The sequence below is a fragment of the Bos javanicus genome, chromosome 20, assembly GCF_032452875.1.
Source record: "Bos javanicus breed banteng chromosome 20, ARS-OSU_banteng_1.0, whole genome shotgun sequence".
Classification (NCBI taxonomy): domain Eukaryota; kingdom Metazoa; phylum Chordata; class Mammalia; order Artiodactyla; family Bovidae; genus Bos; species Bos javanicus.
In genome coordinates, this window is record NC_083887.1 from 23,400,795 (window position 1) to 23,422,873 (window position 22,079).

The 22,079-nt window shown below is 36.1% G+C and overlaps 1 protein-coding gene across 12 annotated transcripts in view; it reads left to right on the forward strand.

Annotated features, from left to right (window-relative positions):
* Positions 1–22,079, forward strand: part of SLC38A9 (solute carrier family 38 member 9) — a 101,378-nt gene that overhangs the window by 67,503 nt on the left and 11,796 nt on the right. For 11 of the 12 annotated variants that reach the window (XM_061393506.1, XM_061393507.1, XM_061393505.1 and 8 more), the window contains 3 exons: positions 9,728–9,834; positions 19,127–19,240; positions 21,230–21,378. In XM_061393506.1, the coding sequence (XP_061249490.1) occupies positions 9,728–9,834; positions 19,127–19,240; positions 21,230–21,378 (370 nt within the window). Of the gene's footprint in view, positions 1–9,727; positions 9,835–19,126; positions 19,241–21,229; positions 21,438–22,079 lie in introns of all 12 variants that reach the window. The other variant, XR_009731758.1, reaches the window with a different exon arrangement.

The window sequence follows — 22,079 nt, forward strand, 5'->3', positions numbered from 1 at the left end:
GATGGAAAAGAGAAACATATTTAAGTAGTTATCAAGCCATTTATTTCACTTTGCTTCATTTCTAAATGATATGAAAGGAGAATCATGAGGACTGAAAGGAGTTTTTATAAATATTTATGGCTCTGAGACTTACTGTGATTGAAGAATTTTTCAATAAAGAAAATATGTCATAAATCTTTCTCAGTAAAAGCTGATTAAAAATCAGAGAACTTGGAGGCTGTGAATCTTTATTGTCCTGATGAAGAATTCTCATAAACTTCTGGGTCTAATTGAATCTTTATGTACTCTTGTTTCTAAAAATTCATTTTTCAGTTCAGTACTTCTTCCCAGGTAATTGGAAAAATAACAAGAAAAACCTGCTCATGTATTTCATTCTATCCTTTCCTGCCTACTCAAGGACTTTACTTTTTGCTGTTATCCTTTGTTTGTTAACCATGCATTATCAGATTTTTCCTACTGAACTATTCCTACTAGTATACAAACATGCTTCCCAGTCTAAAAACAAAAACTCGTATAACCCCATTCCCTGTAACTGTTATTTCTTTTTAAAGAAAAACTTTGTAAGAGTTGTCTGTGCTGTCTCCACTTCTTCCATTTTGCCTTGGACTCACTTCTGTTAGGCTTTTGCTCCAGTCACTCCATGCCTGATGACCAGTGACTTCATCTTTCCAAACCCCATGACCAAATCCCATACCTCTTCTTACTCAACCTATTAGCAGCATGGGGCACATTTGGCCACATCTTCCATCTTAAAACACTTTATTTACTTAACTTCTAAAACCCTATTCTCTCTTGACTCTTCTACATAACTGTTCCTTTTCTTATCTCTGACCTCTAAATGATAGTCATCCGGTTTAGACACAAACCCCCCTTCTCTCTACCTTTATTCCCTAAGTAATGTCACCTAGTCACCTGGCTTCATATGTTGTCATCATAGATGATGACCAATCCCAATTTTATCTCTAGCTCAGATCTCTCTACTGAAACCCATACTCATATATGCTTCTTCTTGGATGTCCACTTTGTATTCTTAATTTACAAAAATCCAATAATTGTTTTCTCCCTCATCCACCCCCTCCCACCAGCCTGCTTAACCTGCTCTTCTCCCAGGCTTCTCATTCTCAGAAAATGGTAGCCCCAGTTTACCACTTGACCAGGCCAAACACTTAGGAGTCATACTTAACTGTTCTTTTTTTCCACTTTCCTTCCACCAATATCTGCACAACTGACCTTCTACTTTCAAAATAAATTGAGAATATGATTATTTATTATCATTTCTACCAAAAAAGAACTATGTTAAGCTCCTACTCTCTCAGCCAGATTATTGAAGTAGCCTCATAACTAGCCTCACTGTTTCCACTTTGTCTCCTCCATAGTCTATTCCACACCTAGCAGACAGAGTTTGTTTTTAAGACACAACCTTCAAAAGCCTCTAGTGTTTCCCATCTTATTCAGAATAGAGGCAAGTCTTTGTCATTGTCTATAGGCCCTGTTGAATGTGACTCCTGGCTTTCTCTCTGATTTCATTCCCTATTACTTTCCCATTCATTCAGTCTACTCCACAACACTGCCTTCCTTGCTGCTCTACAAAATTGCCAAGCACGCTCCTAGCTCAGAGTCTTTGCACTCAGTATTCCCTGTACATAAAATGTCCTTTTTCTCAGGTTTCTACATGATTGGTATTGTTAGAGAGGTTTTCCCTGACTTTGTACCACCTCTCACACCTTCTTGTTCTTTGTTTTCTTTAGAACTGTCATCACTACCAAATCTTATATGCAAGTATCCCTGGTTATCTAAATGTTAAATTCCTGATTCTGACTGGTTGGAGTATTGAGGCATATTCATTATTCTAATCAACTTGGCTCCCGAGTTTCAGATAGAAAGTAGCAGACATTAAGATAACAAGAGACTTACCTAAAAATGTTTCTAAATCTGTTTGGTTCTTGAATTTGGGAAGTTCAGATGTTATGAAATATCTGTATTTATTTATTTATTTTTATCTGGGTATCTAGAATGTTCACCCTCTGAGAAATAGTCTTTGTTCTTTTTATGCTTCTCTATTGTATCCCCAAGACCTATGATACTTCTAGCATATAGTGAGTACTCAATAAATAACTGAGAAAATGGGTTTATATCTACTCCTTCCCAAATCCCATTAAAACAATATTTTAAAAAATGTAAAAAACAAGCACAAAGAAATTCTCCAGAAGAGACAATAGCAAACGAGAGACAGCAACAGATTTTTAGAAGCTAGAAAGCTGATACGTGGTTGGTAATTGACAGCAAAGCAGAGAAAGCTGAAATGTAAATACCTGTAGAGAGGGGGCCAATGTGAATGACACAATCCTTGAAAGCCTCAGTATGTGGAGACATTTGGGAACTCTGAAAGCAAAGATAAGGAGAAGGGCTTAAAATGGGAGAATTCCTTGAAAGTTTGTATCAGTAATAATTAGATATAATCCATCCCCCTTCCCTTTTCAATCTAGCAAGAGATGGAAGAAACTAAATCAGATACTCTCTGGACTTCGGTTTGCCAAGCTCAACAGAAGGGTAGGAATAAGACTCAGTTCTGAAAATGGGTTAAGTGAAAGCATATGTGCTGAATGGTGAGGCCAAACCCCACCTCCTACCCCTCCAATTCTCTTTTCTTACACCTTGCCTCTCAGAATGCTGATAGCATAGGAAAATAGAGGGTTCTCTTCAGGAGAAACCAGTAAGCCCAAGAAGACCTGGAGTCTCAGATATTTGGGTTCTATCAAAGAAATGGCAGGTACCTTGCTTGTCTCAGACCATTTAGATGTCCACTAAGTATGCTTTTTTTTTTTAGTGCTTCACTTTTAAATGTTAATATAACTGAATATCACTGGATATCTGTGGAAAACCTCTTACATAAAAATAAAACAAGAAAGATAAAAAAAGGAACCTAAAGGGAAAATAATGAGGGAACAAAAGCAAAATTCTAAAAAATTACACCCTCAAAGTGACAAAAGACAGTGATATCCATGAAACAATATTTGAATACCATTGGAAATAAAATATGGATAGAAATTAAGAATTCAAAGAAAATTTGGAAGATAAAGCTAACCTTCTCAAAAGACTAGACAATGTGGATGGATGGATGGATGGATGACTGGAAGGAAGAAAGGAAAAATATAGGACAGAAAAGATGAGGGAATAGAGAATTAATCTAGGTGGTCCAGTATCCAACTGAAAATAGTACCATAGAGAAAAGAGAACGTGGTGAGGAAATTTCCTCAGAACTGAAGAACATGTGTTTCTATACATAAGGGCCCAAAACATTGTGAATAAGACCCACACCAAAGCATATCATTATGAAATTTCACAACACCAGGGATAAAGAGAGGAGCTTTCAGGGACTAAGCACAAGTCTGTACAAAAGGTCTGGAATCAGAAGAGTATCAGACTTTTTAACAACAGCTCTGAAAGAAAAAGACAATAGAAGGTCATCAAAGGTCTCAGAATAAATTATTTTGACCTAAAATCCTAAAGCCCACCATACTCTCATCCAACTGTTAGAGTATATAATAAAGGTATTTTTGGAAAGTCTCACAAAATTTTACCTTCCATGCACTCTTTCTCAGGAAAATACTGCAAAATGTGCTTCACCAAAAAGAAGTAGACTATCAAGAAATTCCCAGAATGATGGTGAAGGGAAATCCTAGGAAACAGCTGTGCAGCAGGCCTAGGGAGCAGCCAGCCCAGATTATAGCGGGTAGACAGATGGCTCCAAGAGGCATTAAAAATAATAATAATAACAAAATGGAAAAGGTTATTGATGTGTTATATAGATAGAGTGGAGTTTTTCCATTATTTTGGAGATTTTAGGGAAGAATTAGTGTTAACTAGAAAATTAGGCAACCGAAAAGGAAAAAAGTCACCTATGACTTCCAATAAAACAGGTCAACACAAGTATTTTATATAAGAAAGAAGAGTGTAATAATAGTAATAGATTCCATAGCTTAACTGTGAATAACAGATAATAATCATAAAAATGAAAACTTTGATTTTATAAAATCAGAATTATGATTATATTAGGGGAATAAGACATGGGGAAGTGAAGGGTGATCGTGATATAAAAGTCCTAAAGCCTTCTGGTGGAAAATCAATGGCTCATGTCTAAAATTTAAAGAAAAAGGAATATAAGCATATTACTTAAAAATAGATTATAAATTTAAGATATGCTAAATAGTTAAAAGAGTTACGGGGATACCACTTCCACCCATTCAGATGGCTATAATTAAACAAATGGAAAAGAAATGTTGGCAAGGATGTTGAAAAATTGGTACCCTTATACATTGCTGGTGGAATTGTAATAAGGTTCAGTCCTATGGAAAATACTTTGGCACTTCCTTATAAAGTTCAACACAGAATAACCATATGAACATGCAATTCCACTCCTAGGTATGTATCTAAAAGAACTGAAAAAGGGTGTTGAAAGAAATACTTGCATGTGAAGCAGTATTCACAATAGTTCAAAAAGGGAAACAACCAAAATGTTCATCAATGAATGGATAAATTGTAGTATATCCATACAGTGGAATACTATTTGGTCATAAAAAGAAAGGAAGTACTAATTAATGCCACAACATGAATGAAGCTGGAATATATGCTAAGTGAAAGAGCCCAGTTTCAAAGGTCCACATATTGACTGAGTCCTTTCATATGAAATATTCAGAATAGGAAAATCTTCAGAGATAAAAAGTAGAATAGTGATTGACTAGGGATGGGAGGTTTAGGTGGAAATGAGGAATGATGGCTAATGAATGTGGAGTTTCTTTGTAAACTGTTGTAAATTGATCCTGGTGCTGGTCATACAACTCTGAATATACTAAAAACTACCAGTTTGTAAACTAAATGGGTGAATGGTATGATAGTGTACATGCTCAGTCACTCAGTTGTGTCTGACTCTTTGCAACCCCATGGACTGCAGCCCTCCAGGCTCCTCTGCCCATGGAATTTTCCAGGCAGGAATACTGGATTTGGTTGTCATTTCCTCCACTAGGGGATCCTTACAGCCCAGGGATCATACCTGGGTCTCCTGCACTGGTAAGTAGATTCTTTACCACTGCACCATGATATATGAATTAAATATCATCTATGAATTAAATACCAATAAAGCTGTTTGAGAAAACATATGCTGAAAGGATAGAAGAGATATTAAAGTAATGTATGTGCCTGTCTAAACAAACTTCAACATTCTGTAAAGGAATATATAAAAATATAGCACTCAGTGAAGCAAAATTAACAATATTTGACATCTAAAAAAAAAAAAGTTACAATTAGTTGCTTCTGGGAAACAGGATTCAGGATGGGAAATGTGAAAGGTATGAAACTGGTTTTTGTTAGAAACCTTGTGATACTGTTTAACTTTTAACAATTTAAGACTGCAATTAAGATTACATTTTTAAAATGAAAAGCTGTTAAATGCTTTGAAACTGACTTCAAAAAGAGACTCAGACACTGATTTTCAAGGATTATGGGGTGATTTGATAGCAGCATTGTGTTAATCTGCAGCCAGAAAAACATAATTTTGTAACCACATGTACTTTAAATAGTATGTATATACCCCACATTTTTTGTTGTTTTTGCTTTTGAACTTTTTAATTAAAGTATAGCATACATTTATAATAAACGTGCACAGTTCCCGAGTGTACAGCTTGATTAATTTTCACAAACTGAACAAATCAGATAACCAGCACCCTGTTCAAAATCAGAAATTACTATTAATAGCACCCCAGAAATCCATCTCATTCTCCCTACCAGTTGGTATTGCCCTGCAGAGATAACCACTGTTCTAACTTTTAACCCCAAAGATTAATTTTGTCTGTTTTTTGACTGACTATAGTTGGTTATGTCCATATTTAGTTCTCTGCCCATGTTTTCAATCAGATTGTTTATTTTCTTGCTATTGAGTTATATGAGTTATTTATATATTTTGATTATTAGCTGTTTATCCAGTACATGATTTGCAAACACTTTCTCCCATTTTGTAGGTTGCCTGTTCATTTTGTCAGTGGTTTCCTTTGCTCTGCAGAAGCTTGTTAGGCTGATATGGTTCCATTTGTTTATTTTTGTTTTTGTTGCCTTTGCTTTTGTTGTGAAATGAAAATATCACTGCCAAGATCAGTATCATGGAGCTTACCGTCCTGCCCATGTTTTCTTCTCAGGGTTTTATGGTTTCAGGTCTTACTTTCAAGTTTTTAATCCATTTAGAGTTGATCTTTGTGTATGGTTTAAGATAGGGGGGCCCAGTTTCATTCTTTTGCATGTGTCTCCCGGTTTTTCCAACAGCATTTATTGAAGAGGCTATTCTTCCCCCATTGTATATTCTTGACTTCTTTGTCATAAATTAATCAGCTGTATGTGTGTGGATTTATTTCTGAGCACTCTGTTCCACTGATCTATGTGTCTATTCTTTGTCAATACCATGCTGTTTTGATTACTGTATCTTGTAATAAAGTTTAAAACCAGGAAGTGTGATGCCACCAGCTTCATACTTCTTTCCCAAGATTGCTTTAGCTGTTTGGAGTCTTTTATGTTTCTATACACATTTCAGGACTGTTTGTTCTATTTCTGTGAAAAATGTCATTGAAATTTTGATGGAGATTGCATTGAATGTGTAGATTGTTTTGGGTAGTATAGACATTTTAACAATATTGATTCTTCCGATTCATGAACTTGGAGTCACTTTCCATTTATTTGTGTCTTCAATTTCTTTCATCATGTCTTACAGATTTTATAGGTCTTTCAACTCCTTGGCTAAATTTATATCTAGGTATTTTATTCTTTTTGATGCTACTATAAATGGGATTGTTTTCTTAATTTCTTTTTCTGATAGTTTGTTATTAGTGTATAGAAACACAACAGATTTTGTATGTTGAAATAATACCCCCCAAGTTTTCTGATTTTGTGTATTGGTTCTAAAAATTTTTTGGTGGCATTCTTAGGGTTTTCTGTATATAGTATTATATCCTCAACAAATGGAGACAGTTTTATTTCTTCCTTTCCAATTTTGATGCCTTTTATTTCTTTTCTTGCTCTAAGACTTTCAATACTGTGTTGGATAAAAATGGCAAGAGTAGTCATCCTTGTCTTATTCCTGTTCTTGGAGGAAAAGTTTTTAGCTTATCATCATTGAATGTGATATTAGTTCTGGGTTTGTCTTATATATGGCCTTTATTATGTTGAGGTACTTTCCCTCCATACCCAGTTATTTGAGAGTTAATACCATAAATTGGTGTTCAGGCTCGATTTTGGAGGGTAAGTCCCTCCAGTGTGCACACTGCAAACATTTTTTCCCATCAATCTGGGCTTTTCCTTTACAGGACAAGCCAATTTGGTTGGGTACCCATTTGCAAAGGGGAGGTATTGTTGGACTCTACTCTGAGCCGGTTCGTTGAGAACTAGTTCTCATGGGGCAGGCCCACCCTAGTTGATATTAGCTCATTTGTAGGGTACATTTATTTACCTGATTTGGGAACTGGTCCAGTTGGAACTGGTTCATTTGGAAGCTAGTTCTTGAGGGGGTGGGTAGCCTAGTTGGAATTAGTTCATTTGTTTTATAGGATCAGGGAATCGGTTCATCTATATTCATCGATGCTGGAATCTGTGCCGTTTTTCTTGGAATTTGTCTGCATCTTTTGTGTTTTGGTGTTATAAAGCTTATAAAAATGGGAAATATTTCATGTGTACCAGGGGAAAGATCTTTGGGGTGCATATTAGATATGTTAAGATCAGAAGGGCAATGGCCCTTGAATGGTTCTCAACTAAACCGTCAGAAATGCTTTACAAAGGAGAGGAACATTCTGATAATGAACATGCCCAGGAGGCTCCCCTGGACTTGTGGCATCCAATTCTAATTTCCCCTACAGGAGCCCCCCGGAGAAGGAAATGGCAACCCACTCCAGTGTTCTTGCCTGGAGAATCTCATGGACAGAGGAGCCTGGCAGGCTACAATAGTCCATGGAATCGCAGAGTCAGACATGACTGAGTGACTTAAGCTTATTGTAAAATGCTTTTTCCGCATCTATTGAAATGATCATATGATTCTCATTCTTTAATTTGTTAATGTGGTGTATTGATTGATTGAATGTGGTATCATTGATTACAATGATTGATTTGTACATGTTGAACCACACTTGCATCCCTGGAATAAATCTCACTTGATAATGGTATGTAATCCTTTTAATGAATTGTTTAACTTGGATTGCTAATATTTTATTGAGAATTTTTGTATCTGTGTTCATCAGGGACATTGGCCTGTAATTTTCTTTTCTTGTAGTGTCTTTGTCTAGCTTTGGTATCAGGTTAATTCTGGCTTTGTAAAATGAGTTTGGAAGTGTTTTTCTCTTTTATTTTTTAGAAGAGCTTGAGAAGGATACTATTCTTGATTGGTAGAATTCACAGAGAAGCTATCTAGTCCTAGACTTTTGTTTGTTGAGAAGGTTTTAATTATTAATTCAATCTCTAGTCTGTTCAGATTTTCTGTTTTTTCATGATTCAGTCTTGGGAGTTTGCATGTTTTTAGGAATTTATTCATTCCTTCTAGATTGTCCAATTTGTTGGTGTTTTGGTGTATAATTGTTCACATAGTCTCATGATCTTTTGTATTTCTGTTGTATTAGTTGTGGTGTCTTCTCTTTGTAGTTTCACTTATATGAATCCTCTCTTTTTTTTCTTGGTTAATCTAGCTGAAGTTTTATCTATTTTATCTTTCAAAAAAAGCCAGCTCTTAGTTTTGTTGATCTTTTCTATTATCTCTTTAATCCCTATTTCATTTATTTCTTGCTGATCTTTGTTATTTCTCTTCCTTTTAACTTTGGGATTTATTTGTTCTTGTTCTAGTTTCTTTAGGTATAAAAATGTTTATTTGAGATTTTTCTTATTTCTTGAGGTAGGCCTATCATGTACAAGTGATAATTTTATCATCTTCTAAAATATTGGAGCTTTGTTATAATTATGTAAGTATAATGCTGTTGATCTGAAGTGATCATTCTTTTTCTTGTTAGAAAGTATCTTTCTGTTGAGGTCTGTCTCAATGGGGCTTTTTTTTTAACCTATATTGTTGGAACACCTCAGAGTAACTGCTATGAACACTGGAATGCATTATCTTTTCAAATTAGTGTTTTCATTTTCTTCAGATAAATACCCAGTAGTGGAATTACTGGGTCAACATGGTAGTTCTGTTTTGATGATAGCCATTTTGTATGAGATGCAAGGTAGTATCACATTTTGGTTTTAATTTGAATTTCTCTGCTGATTAGCAGTGTAGATCATTTTTTCATGTGCCTTTTGACTATCTGTGTATCTTTTTTTGAAAAACGTATATTCAGGTCTTCTGCCCATTTTTCGTTCAGACCCTGAATTTGATCTTGCTCTGCAACATACTAGTTGTATGACCTCAAACAGAAACAACTAATAGAAAGTACCCTCACATGGACTTTCCTGGTGGTTCACTGGTTTCAACTCCATGCTTCCAACACAGGGGGCATGGGTTCGATCCCACATGCTGCCAAGCTTGGCCAAAAATGATAAAGTATCCCCACAGGCATGATTTCTTGGTTCCTCTTCTTTCCCTTTTCAAGTATTTGTTCAAGTATAATGTTAGCCTTGAGGAACTTTATAAAGGCATTTTATTCAGCTACTAGTACTCATTTTCCAGTTGTCAGTTTTAATGCATGTTTTTTCTTCTCTCTTTTTCTCCTAGAGATAAGATTTCAGTTTCCACAACTGACTGGGGTGCTTACCCTTGCTTTCTTTATTCATAATTGTATTATCACACTCTTGAAGAACAACAAGAACCAAGAAAATAATGTGAGTAATTACCTGAGGAATTGACTTTTGTTACTAAACCTTAATTTTTAAATGTAAACCACAAAACAATGGTCAGCAAACTTCTTCTTTAAAGGTTCAGGTGGTAAATATCTTAGACTTTATGGGCCATGGGATTGCAATTACCCAACTCTACTATTGTGGCACGAAAAGTAACTATAAATAATATGTAAGCAAGTGGGTAGTGCCTGTGTTACAAGAAAATTATATTTACTAAAACAGACAGTTGGCCATATTTCATCCATGGGCCATAATAGTTTGCTCTAGAGCACTCACTAAAAAAAGGAAAAAAAAAAAGATGTATAGCTGGTAGCCATTAGTGGTGAGATCTTTAAAAATACCCAAGTGATCTAAAAGAAAACAAGAAAAAGGAAACAAAGAATATATGGTACAAATAGAAAACAAATAGAAAGACAATAGATTCAAACTCAGTCATATTAATAATTACATTAAAAATGGTCTAAATACTACAATTAAAAGAGATTGTCAGTCTGACTAAAAAAAAAAGCTATATATTGTCTACAAGAAACTTACTTTAAATATAGATATACCATGCAGACATTAAGTGTAAGAGAGTTGTTGTTCAGTCACTAAGTTGTGTCCGACTCTTTGCAACCCCATGGACTGCAGCATGCCAGACTCCCCTGTGCTTCGCTATCTCCTGGAGTTTGTTCAAATTCATGTCTATTGAGTTAGTAATGCTACGTAATCAACTTATCCTCTGCCGCCTTCTTTTCCTGTTGTCTTCAATCTTTCCTAGTATCAGGGTCTTTCCCAATGAGTCAGCTCTTAGCATCAGGTAGCCAAAGTATCGGAGCTTCAATTTCAACGTCAGTCCTTCCAATTAATATTCAGGGTTGATTTCCTTTAGGATTGACTGGTTTGATCTCCTTGCAACCCAAGAGTCTCTCATGAGTCTTCTCTCCAGCACCACAATTCGAAAGAGTCATTTCTTTGGTGCTCAGCTTTTTTTGTGGTCCAGCTCTCACAGCCATATATGACTACTGGATAGAAAACATATAGAAAGATAATAGATTCAACCCAGTTGTGTTGATACTTACATTAAAAATGGTCTAAATACTACAATTAAAAGAGATTGTCAGTCTGATTAAAAGCAAAACCTAATTATATACTGTCTACAAGAAACTTACTTTACATATAAAGAGATCATGCAGACACTAAGCGTAAGAGAGATGGAGAGGCTATTTTAATATCAGACAAAGCAGACTTCAGAACAAGGAGTATTGCCAAAGATAAAGAGGAACATTATATGATGATCTTTAAGGACCAGTTCATCAAGAAGACATAATTATCTTAAACATGTATGCTCCCAGTAACAGAGCTTCCAAGTAAAGGAAACAGCAACTGTCTTAACTGTAAGAAGTAGAGAAATCCACAAGTATATTAATAATTAGTGATTTCATCAACCCTCCCTTAATAATTGATGGAGCAAATGGAAAATAAGTAAAGATATCAAAAGCATGAAAAACACTATCAGCCTACCAGGCATTTATAAAAGTCTTAAACAACAGCAGAATTCACATTCTTTTCAAAAACACATGAAACATTTACCAAGACTGACCATATGCTGAGTCACAGAACAAGTCATAATACACTTGAAAGGACTGAAATCATACCAAGTATGTTCTTTGACCACAATGAAATTAGAAATAATACCAGAAAGAAATCTGAGAAACTGACAAATATGTGGAAATTAAACAACATACTCCTAAGTAACTAATGAGTTCAAGGAAAAAAATTACAAGAAAAATTAGGGAAGTACTTTGAGATTACTGAAAATGAAGATCAGATCAGATCAGTCGCTCAGTCATGTCCAACTCTTTGCGACCCCATGAATCACAGCACACCAGGCCTCCCTGTCCATCACCAACTCCTGGAGTTCACTACAAGATAAAATATATCAAAATATATGGGATGCACTAAAACTGTGCTTAGAGAGAAATTTATGGCTGTAAATACCTACATTAAAAAAAAAAATCTCAAATCAGTAATCTAACCTTCTACCTTAAGACACTGGGGGAAAAAAGAGCAAACTAAACCCAAAGAAAGCAGAACTTAACCAGTTACCTGTGGCCTTGTTAGTAAAATTTGAATTCGGCTTGATAGCTTCTAACCATATAAACGAAAATCATGATGAAGTTCTAATAGGAGTCTATACAATTATTGAAAGGTGAAAGTGTTAGTCACTCAGTCATGTCTGACCCTTTGCAACTGTGGATCTTTCTGCTAACAGGAGAGAATATCCTTCATGTTTTTTCTAGTGCCTTTAAATTTGTCTTGCAATGTGAACATATTAAGTCTTCTCCAAGATTTCTTTGTATGATATTGACAAGTTAGACTCTCTGAACAATAAATAACTCAACCACATTAGTTCTTTCTTTCTCTCTTCTCTCATCACTGTACTAGATTTTAATATTAAAAGCAGCTTTTATCAAGGGTTCATAGTAATACAAGAAAGCCATGTGTTTAATGTTGCTTCATTGTTTTATAAGAACTGTAATTGAGATATTCTTTGTTAAATTGCTCAGCATCCTTTATGTAAAGACAGTAGACAGAAAATTTTCTCTGTTCAAGGCTAGGAAAACATTTCCTTAATGAACTCATTATTTGATAATAAGGGTCATATAACTATTCTTGTTTCTATTTTTGCTTTGACTTTTGGAAAACTTAAGAATTAAGGTCTCTTACCATTTTCTATAACTTTTCCTAGGCAAATGTATTTTTGCAGTTTTTTTCTTTTTCTATTACCCTCACACTTTAGATTCAGTTTTTATTTTAGAAATGTTTAATATTATTGTACTTCTGTCATAAACAGTTTTAAATCTTTGGAGGGAATAGGAAGAAAATCTTACTATCCTAAATGAACATTTGGAACTTTGGAGTGTAAAGGAAAAATTGAGAATATACTTTATGGCTTTTACTTTTAAATCTGTCTCACCTTCTTCACAAATTTCCTGACTACTTGCCACTTGAACTAAGCTGCCAATCACAAATTTTAGGAAGTTTCGAGATACGTGGAAGATATCTTTTGTATCATCACAGGAATAGTGTATGTAGTTAACAGTGTATACTTTGGTTTCAGCCAGGATACCTTTCTATCCTACTCAACTGATCTCTAATGCTAATTTAAACCAAGTACCACAGAAACCAATTTTGTGAAGTTGGATTATCATGTTTTGGGTCATTCTATCCATAAGGCTGTGTTTCTCAAACTTCACCACCAAAGTCCCCTTAATGAGAGAGAACACCTTGTATACCTGAGAATCTGGGGGTGAAGAAAACAATTTTAGTGGAATCTCATATCTTATCCTAAACACTCATGTATATTTTTATTGTACTCATAATTAGTTTGTCTTACTAGAAAACAGTCTTAAAACAATGAGTTAAGTTACAGGCAGACTTCACTTTGTACAGTTCCCATATGCATGAATTTCAGTTACTTGTGGCTTAGTTAGATTTTATCAGCTCCCCCTAACAACATGGTTCAAATTTAGGTTACCACAGGATTTCAACTTGCATAAAGTAGTAACTGGGGGCTTCCCAGGTGGTACCTTGGTAAAGAATCCACCTGCCAATGCAGGAAGGACTGTACAAGTCAATGAATCACTTATGGATCCTCATCTGGAATCAACTTCAGAAAATCTTAGCACCTTAGAAACCTTCACCTCAAGAAGTTTTTTTTCTAGTGACTCCCAGAGTCTTGATTGGCATCTGAACTGGTCCTTTCACTTTTAGATTATTTTCCTTTGTGCCTCTGATCTAGTCCGCACACCCCTTCTCCAGAGATTTTATGTTGTGGCTGGTTGGAGTAATTCTTCCTCGGTGAGGTGTTTTCCTGTAATTCTTCCTGGTGAGGTATCTCCCCAGTATTTGCAAGCCTTGGCTGCAACGCACCTTCCTGACTCACCTGTTCCCAGTGAGTGAACAGCATGAGGGAGGAGCCAGCCGACCCCAACAGTGCTGCAGCTGCAAAGGCATCTTCCTCAAAGAGGTGTTGGGGCACTTTCACAGTCTCATGTCGCTTAGTCGTGTCCAACTCTTTGCGACCCCAGGAATTGCAGCCCACCAGTCTCCTCTGTCCACAGGGATTCTCCAGGCAAGAATACTAGAGTGGTTTGCCATTCCCTTTTCCAGGGGATCTTCCCGAGCCAGGGACCAAAACCAGGTCTCCTGCATTGCAGGCAGATTCCTTAGCTTCTGAGCCACCAGGTAACCCCCATGACACAATCTCATACTACCATAAAAAGAGAAGACTGTCTATACCTAGTTTTGGTCCTGAAAATTTTTAAGAGGAATAGCTTTTCTTGAAATTCACATCAGCTTCTCTGAAGGTATGCATTCCTCAGTGCGAGAAGCAGACTGAATAGAGAGATAAATATTTCTGTCTTATGGTCCCCAAAGTACATAGGAAGAGTCCTGCCTTTCATACTATATCACTCAATGGACCTTGCAATCTATATTCCATATGTAAACAACCATAAATGAGTTCTTGTTTCTACTGAGTTGGGGGACTAGCATTTTGTAGAACTAGTATGTGAGGTTCAGGTAATAAAATTTGGCTCAACTTTAGTCACTTGTGGAAAATAGTTTTTTAAAGGCTTAGAAGTAAAAGTTTAAATGGATGATGTCTTCTTACTGTCTTAATCGGTTGAAACCAGTGTATAAAATGCTTCCCCAGTGACTCAGCAGTAAAGAATCTGCCTGCAGTGCAGGAGATGCAGGTTCAATCCCTGGGTTAGAAGATCCCCTGGGGAAGGGAATGGCTATCCACTCTAGTATTCTTACCTGGAGAATTCCATGGACAGAGGAGTCTGGCGAGTTACAGTCTGTGGGGTCACAAAGAGTCGGACACAGCTGAGTGACTAACACTTTTCATTTTTCGTTGTATAAATCAAGCTAAATACATACTATATTCTGAGAAAACTTTGTCATTTGATTTATTCAAGGAGGTTTCAGTAAGTAATTTGAGTCACTGAAGTTTTGTTAATACCATGATATAATGTTTTCTTGAGATTTAAGTCAGAAAATGTGAAGCTTGTCAGGAACTTGGAATTTTTAATGTTGATTTTGGGTTAGTCATTCAGAGATCAGTAAAAAAAAAAAAAGAAAAAAACTTTGAAAATAGAAAAGAAAACATAAGAATAGAAAAAGCCTCATTCTCATCTATATAAACTATAGTTGTACTTGGATCTGAAGACATTTGTAAAGAATAGTGAGGCTCCTAAACAGGGGTAGTGCTCAAATTTTCCAGGTTTTCCAAATTTGACATAATTTCATGAGGTTTTCTTTTCACTAAACATATTTTTACCTATGTAACTAAATGAGATATAGTTTCTGTTCTTTAGTAAGACATACCTTACCCCAAAGAAAGTTGTAGAGTTGAAGATCATCCAACTCATTCCTCATCATCAGAATATATTTGCTCTATAACCATCTTGGATCTGTGGACCACCCTCTTCCTATTTCCTCATCATGTTTGAATCAGAAGCTATACCATGCTTGTTTTGTTTTGCCTATCTTTATTTAGTTTTATTCCCTGCTTACTTCTTTTAAAACTATTCAAGGTGCTCATATCTTGTTATTTACTTTTCTCTTCTTATGAATCTTGTGTAGTTTACTCAACTATATGTATGTCTGCAGTACTTTTTATGTAAATGTTTGGGGTAGGCCTGTCTCTTTTTCAGTAAATGCTCCGCTGGATAGTCACTATGAAAAGTATGTGGAACAGAAAGATTATAAACCATTTTTGAGAAACAGAATGTGCTCCCAGGCCCACTTGTGCCCCACTTGGCATCCTTCCTGTCATTACTTCTGTACTGCCAGCCCTGCCAGCTGCTGCTTATTTGTGAGGCAGAGTAAGTTACTTTATTAATGTACAGGGTTCTTGACACATTTACCAGTTCTTATGGTCATTTGTGCTGATTTTTAAAAATATTTTTTACTTTGAGCCTCATTTTCTAAAAGATGGGTTTTTTTCTGCCGTTTTCCATTAAAGAGGCTTCTAAGAGGCCATATCTCCAGGCCTAGAATAGTGATGGCTTGGGTTCAAAGCACACATGTGTGCATGCTATTCATAGGTGGCATGTTTCCCAGGATCGTGCTCAACCTCAGCTGCTTTTATATTAAAACATCATTTCTTTCATTAGAGTATTTTCAGATGAAAACAGTTATTTTACAACTCTTGACATAGTTCTACTGAATGTACATTTAAATCACTGAGAAATAGATCTTTTCTAATCATTGTTATTTCTCTTGCATCTGTATGTGTACTTTATTGTTATCTTTTGTTACTCGTTATTTGGTACCTCTCTTTCACTGTTTTCTTTCCTATTGTTTATTAACTGTGACACAAAGGTATTATTCAACTGGTTAACTCTCCATTGTAGTAGCTAAGGGCATGTAGTTTGGAGCCGAAAAGTCTTTGGTTTGAATATTGACTTCACCAACTACTGACTGTGTAACCATGAACAAGTGTTGTAACCTCTCTGCACTAATTTATTTATCTATGAAATGAAGAAAAGGATTATACCTACTTTAAATGAGATAATGTATGTACTCTGCTTTGTACAGAGCCTAGTACCTAGAAGCACTTAATAATTGTAGACAACATGATTATTTTTATCTGTATTTACCGAGTTCCTGCTGTGTGCCAGGTATTGTCCTGGGTATTGGGATATAGGGCTTCCCAGGTGGCGCTAGTGGTAAAGAACTTACCTGCCAGTGCAAGAGATGTAAGAAATGCAGATTCGATCCCTGGGTCAGAAAGAGCCCCTGGAAGAAGGCATGGGAATCCATTCCAGTATTCTTGCCTGGAGAATCCCACGGACAGAGGAGCCTGGCAGGCTGCAGTCCATAGGATCACACAGAGTCAGACACAACTGAAGCGGCTTTGCACGCATGCACACATTGGGGATATAAAGGTGAAGACACAGTCCTTGTCTCAGGGATGTCATAGTCTAGTAGTAGGGACCAACTTGGATATAGAAAAATTAGAAGACCAACATAATAGAAGAACTATTAACCTTGACTACTTTGGAGTGTGCAAGAATATTTTCTTTCCAGTTGATATCCTCATATCATAAATATAGATTCCTTTATAATAAAAATTAATGATGATTACAATATAGGGTAGTAGATGCCATATTTCAGATGTGTATGCAGTGCTATAAGAACAGGGAAGCAGAAGGGGGAAACTCTCTCATCAGGAAGCCCTTGCATCTTTGCCGATTTTCCCCAGTTTCCTAAGCTATACATCTTTGCAGAAAGCCTGCCCAAAATAATATGCTGATCAGGTGGTATACAGACTAAAGACTATCCATGAAATGGTAGCTGTCCCTCTTTATATGGATACATAGCTCTCTGACACAACCATTTTGGCCTTCCAAGATTTTGTGTTTTGCAAAACTTCTTTCTTCTTGAGTAATACTGAGTAAGCTGAGGGTGGAATGACTTTCAAACATCACTCTGTGAGACACCTACCCATTGTTATGAATATGGGGGTTGCCTGGTCCATTTCTGTTCACACCTCACAAGACCACCGGGCAACTCAAAGGGTGACTGAAGTCTAGCCTGGGATGGGCCCTAGAGCTTCAAGAACTAGAGAAGAGACGTTGAAACTTCTCTGGAGGTTTTTTCGTCTTCCCCTTGTTCACCCCTACACAGTTAGAAACTCTTAAAACGCTGGAAGCAGTCTCCATAATCCAGGTTCCAGTAGTTCCATAGCCTAATGAAAGTGTTAGTGAAAGTGCTAGTCGCCCCAGTCGTGTCTGACTCTTTGCAACCCCATGGACTGTAGCCTGCCAGGCTCCTCTGTCTGTGGGATTTTCCAGGCAAGAATACTGGACTAGGTAGCCATTCTTTCTCTAGGGGATCTTCCCAACCCAGGGATCGAAACCGAATCTCCCGTGTTGCAGGCAGATTCTTTAGCATCTGAGCCACCAGGGAAGCCTCTACCATCTAATTTAGGGACTGAAATCCCTGTTTTGTTTTCAAGCTGATTGTCAACTTAGACTTGACTTTTGGGTTTCTCATAGTTTGTTTGTTTACTTGCTTTTGAAGTGAATTTATCAACATTTAAGTTTAGAACTCTCTACTATTGCTGTAGCCCATTTAAGGAGAAACGTTTCCCCCAAATCAGAAACGTTTCCTAATACCACATGTCCAGTTTTCTTACTGTGGTATCAAACTAGAGCAAAATTGTATATAATTTTTTTCTTATCTGTTTTCTTAGCTTTCAAAGTAATTTGTGTTTAAAATGAAAAATGAATAAGCTTATTGCCATAATTTAGTTGTGCTGAATTGTTTGGCCATAACTTTTGTGGTGATGGAGACCAGATTTATGAGCTGTGGGATCTGTTCTGTTTGGATCTGACAGCTGGCTCCATTAAATATCTTGGAGCTTTTTACTTTGCATGGGGATGGTTGGGAGGGTGGGAACAGCAGTGGAAGAAAGCAATCCACTTTATTTAATGTTCTGCATTTGTTTACTGGCTCCAATCATAACACTGTGCAGCTGTTTGAACAGCTGCCTTTTGATTTCCTTTTGTTTACTGTTTAGGTTTATTAAGCTTGTCCTTAATACCTGCTTACTGTCTGCTTTTTAACTAGCTTTTGTACTTTATAAAATATATTTTAATATATACCAGTCTCTTTTGGTCTAGGCATGCTTTGATGATCTACAAAGTTAATTCACTAAAAAGAAAAAAAAATTTTTTTTTAATTCCATAGGTCATACAGAAAGCAGCCTATTCTTGATTTCTTGTTGTCCCTTAGCTTTATATTTTAGTTAAATATTTTAAAATTTGGTAAATAAATTGCATTTCAAAATTAAGTCCAAATTTCACTCATGATAACCACCATTTATGTTAACTTTCTAAGCCTGCCAACAGGTAACTTAGTCTACATACTCCAGATAGTTTTTAAAAAGTTGTCAGACTAGTTGTAAAGTCTGTGAATTTTGTTTTAACAAATGTCTCTGAGCAACCTGGATACCTAGGAGATATATATTTACACAGAGAGAGCAAAAATAAATATTATATTTATTTGTCAGTCTTATTATTTTGGAGAAGGAAATGGCAACCCACTCTAGTATTCTTGCCTGGAAAATCCCATGGACAGAGGAGACTGGTGGGCTACGGTCCATGGGGTCGCAGAGTCGGACACAACTGAGCCACTTCACTTTCACTTATTATTTAGCCTATTCAGACATACTAAAAATTTATTCATCATTGTGGGAATTTTATTCTCTTTACAGGTGAGGGACTTGTCCATTGCTTATATGCTGGTGACATTAACTTATCTCTATATTGGAGTCCTGGTTTTTGCTTCATTTCCTTCACCACCATTATCCAAAGATTGTATAGAGCAGGTAAGGCACTGTGTACCCTCTCTGTGTGATTGTTTACACCTTCATATCTGCAAAGCAAGCAGTGTGATACAGTAGCAATGTATACTACCAGACAGGCCTGGGTTTAAATCCAGTCTCTTCTATTTACCATACATGTGGGAATTCAGGCACCTTCCCCGTTCTTTGTGAGCTTCAGTTTCCTCTTCCATTAAATATCATAATAGATACTTCATAGATTTTAGAAGGTCTCTCAGAAAACCCTCTGTCTGCTGGTACCTGTGGTACTCAAATAAATGATTCCTGTTATTTGCTTCTTATTTTTCTGTGTGTGTGGATAATTATGCTAGTAGCAGTCTTGAATTTATAAACCCTCACAGAGACTATATTCAGTTCCCTGATTTTCTAAAGTCCAGATCTGGAAATGTCCTGAATAAACTGGTTTCTTAATTCATCAGTCCCTGATAATAGATTTGACACTCATTTTGGTACTAGGTGGCAAGCATAAAAGCAAAGAAAAACTATTTCTAGCCTATTATACAGAGTGAAGTAAGCCAGAAAGAAAAACAGCAATACAGTATACTAACGCATATATATGGAATTTAGAAAGATGGTAACAATAACCCTGTGTACAAGACAGCAAAACAGACACTGATGTATAGAACAGTCTTATGGACTCTGTGGGAGAGGGAGAGGGTGGGGAGATTTGGGAGAATGGCATTGAAACATGTAAAATATCATGTATGAAACGAGTTGCCAGTCCAGGTTCGATGCACCATACTGGATGTTTGGGGCTGGTGCACTGGGACGACCCAGAGGGATGGTGTGGGGAGGGAGGAGGGTTCAGGATGGGGAGCACATGTATACCTGTGGCGGATTCATTTTGATATTTGGCAAAACTAATACAATTATGTAAAGTTTAAAAATAAAATAAAATTAAAAAAAAAAAGAGAGAGGAAGAGACAGAAAGAATAAAAGAAACATTCTTTTACTAAAAGGCTGCCATAAATAATATTATTTGATTTGACCCATCATAAACCTGGGAATAGCATAATCTCTAGTTTTATGTAACTGAAGAAGTTCTCAGAGAAAGTAGCATTCACAGGTGATTTTCATTCTAGTCAGAAGAAATTCCTCTAAGAGTGTGGTGGAGTACAAAATATGATTTATTACCTATGAATTATAAAGTTATTTCAGCATAATAGTGGTAATAATGTTCTCATCTCTTCAAGATAAATAGATTTGACTTATTGCTCCTTTGATAGTTTGAAATGTTCTCTTGATTTCCTTGATTCCAAAAGTTCTTTGGCAGCCAAATGTTTGCTGAAAATTCCCCTGATATGAAAAATCCCATATAAAGCCCACTCCCTTGGGAATAAGAATATCTGTGGTATTTGTATTTGAAAGGGAAAAAAAATCTGAGTGATTGGCTTTCTTTTTCTTAGATGCCAAATGAAAATGGAGAACAGAATCATGAAAGGAAGTAGAAAAAATTTCTTTTCTATTTATTGATAGACTATAGATAATAGTGATAGTAATAGATATACTCTCACTTTATTCTATAATCTTTAAAAATGCTACAGTGCATCAGAGGAGAAAAAATAAGAGAATTATTGAGAATGAAATAGCATTGAATTAGCTATTTAAATTTATTGAAACAAATTTATACTTAAACCTCATATACTAACAGAGCAGTAGTTCTCAAACTATCAGTGGTAAATAAGGTCTTATTTGTTGTTGTTTCAATGTCAAATAAATTGCAGATTGATACTTTTGTAAAACAAAAATATGCCAGTGTCGAATTTCTTTAAGTTTCTAAATACTTACTTTTAATTTCTGTACTTAGCTATTGAAGAGTAATAGTTAGCAAATAGTTTGTGAACGGGCACCAGCCCACAAAACCATGCAATTTGAGTGGCACCTGTGTTCAAAATAAGCAAAAAACTCCATTTTATAAATTTGTATATATTGAATTTGACTTGTGACATTACTTTATTGTCTTTCTTGGATTAGAACTTTTTAGACAACTTCCCTAGCAGTGACATCCTGTCCTTCATTGCAAGAATATTCCTGCTGTTCCAGATGATGACTGTGTATCCACTTCTAGGCTACTTGGCTCGCGTCCAGCTACTGGGTCATGTCTTCGGTGACGTTTATCCTAGGTAAGGGCTCTTCTCTTGACCAGCAAGATGTGCCAAGCAACAAATGACTGTGCAAACAGGTCAGTTTAAAATGTGACTGATCCTTTTGCTATGAAACTTTGCCTAATGAAAACGATTACTAAGGATAGACCTTTGGTGTTCTTTTCCCAGAAGTGCTTTAAAAATAGAAGCCGCTCCCTTGTCCAGAATGATTTAAAGTTAATTCCTGCCCATGTAGTTATGTTAGCTCTGATATCAGCTATATTTATCTTGTGATTTAGTTGCTATTAATCTACTCTTTGCCAAGAAGTTAGTAGTATGTAGTAGTACCTGTGTTAGTAATGTATGGCTAATGAGAAGCAACTCATTTAGTTATTGGTATTTACTTGTATATTTATTACCAGTCATGCAGTTTTACATAAACAATAATGGTTTAGGATTGAACGTGAGATACATAGCAAGTTTAAATTATTATTTGCTTCTGTAACGATTGCTATAATTTTTAATCTCTTATTGGCGATGAAAGAGTTTGAGTCCTCTTGAAAAATCTGTTCAAAGCTAGTCACCCTTATCCAAGAGAAGTTTCTATTTACTGAAACTTCCTTGTGGGCCCCTGGTTAATGCCTTCTCTTACATTAAGTTTTATTATAGATTATTCTAGTAAAAAGTACCTTGGAGAAGGCAATGGCACCCCACTCCAGTACTTTTGCCTGGAAAATCCC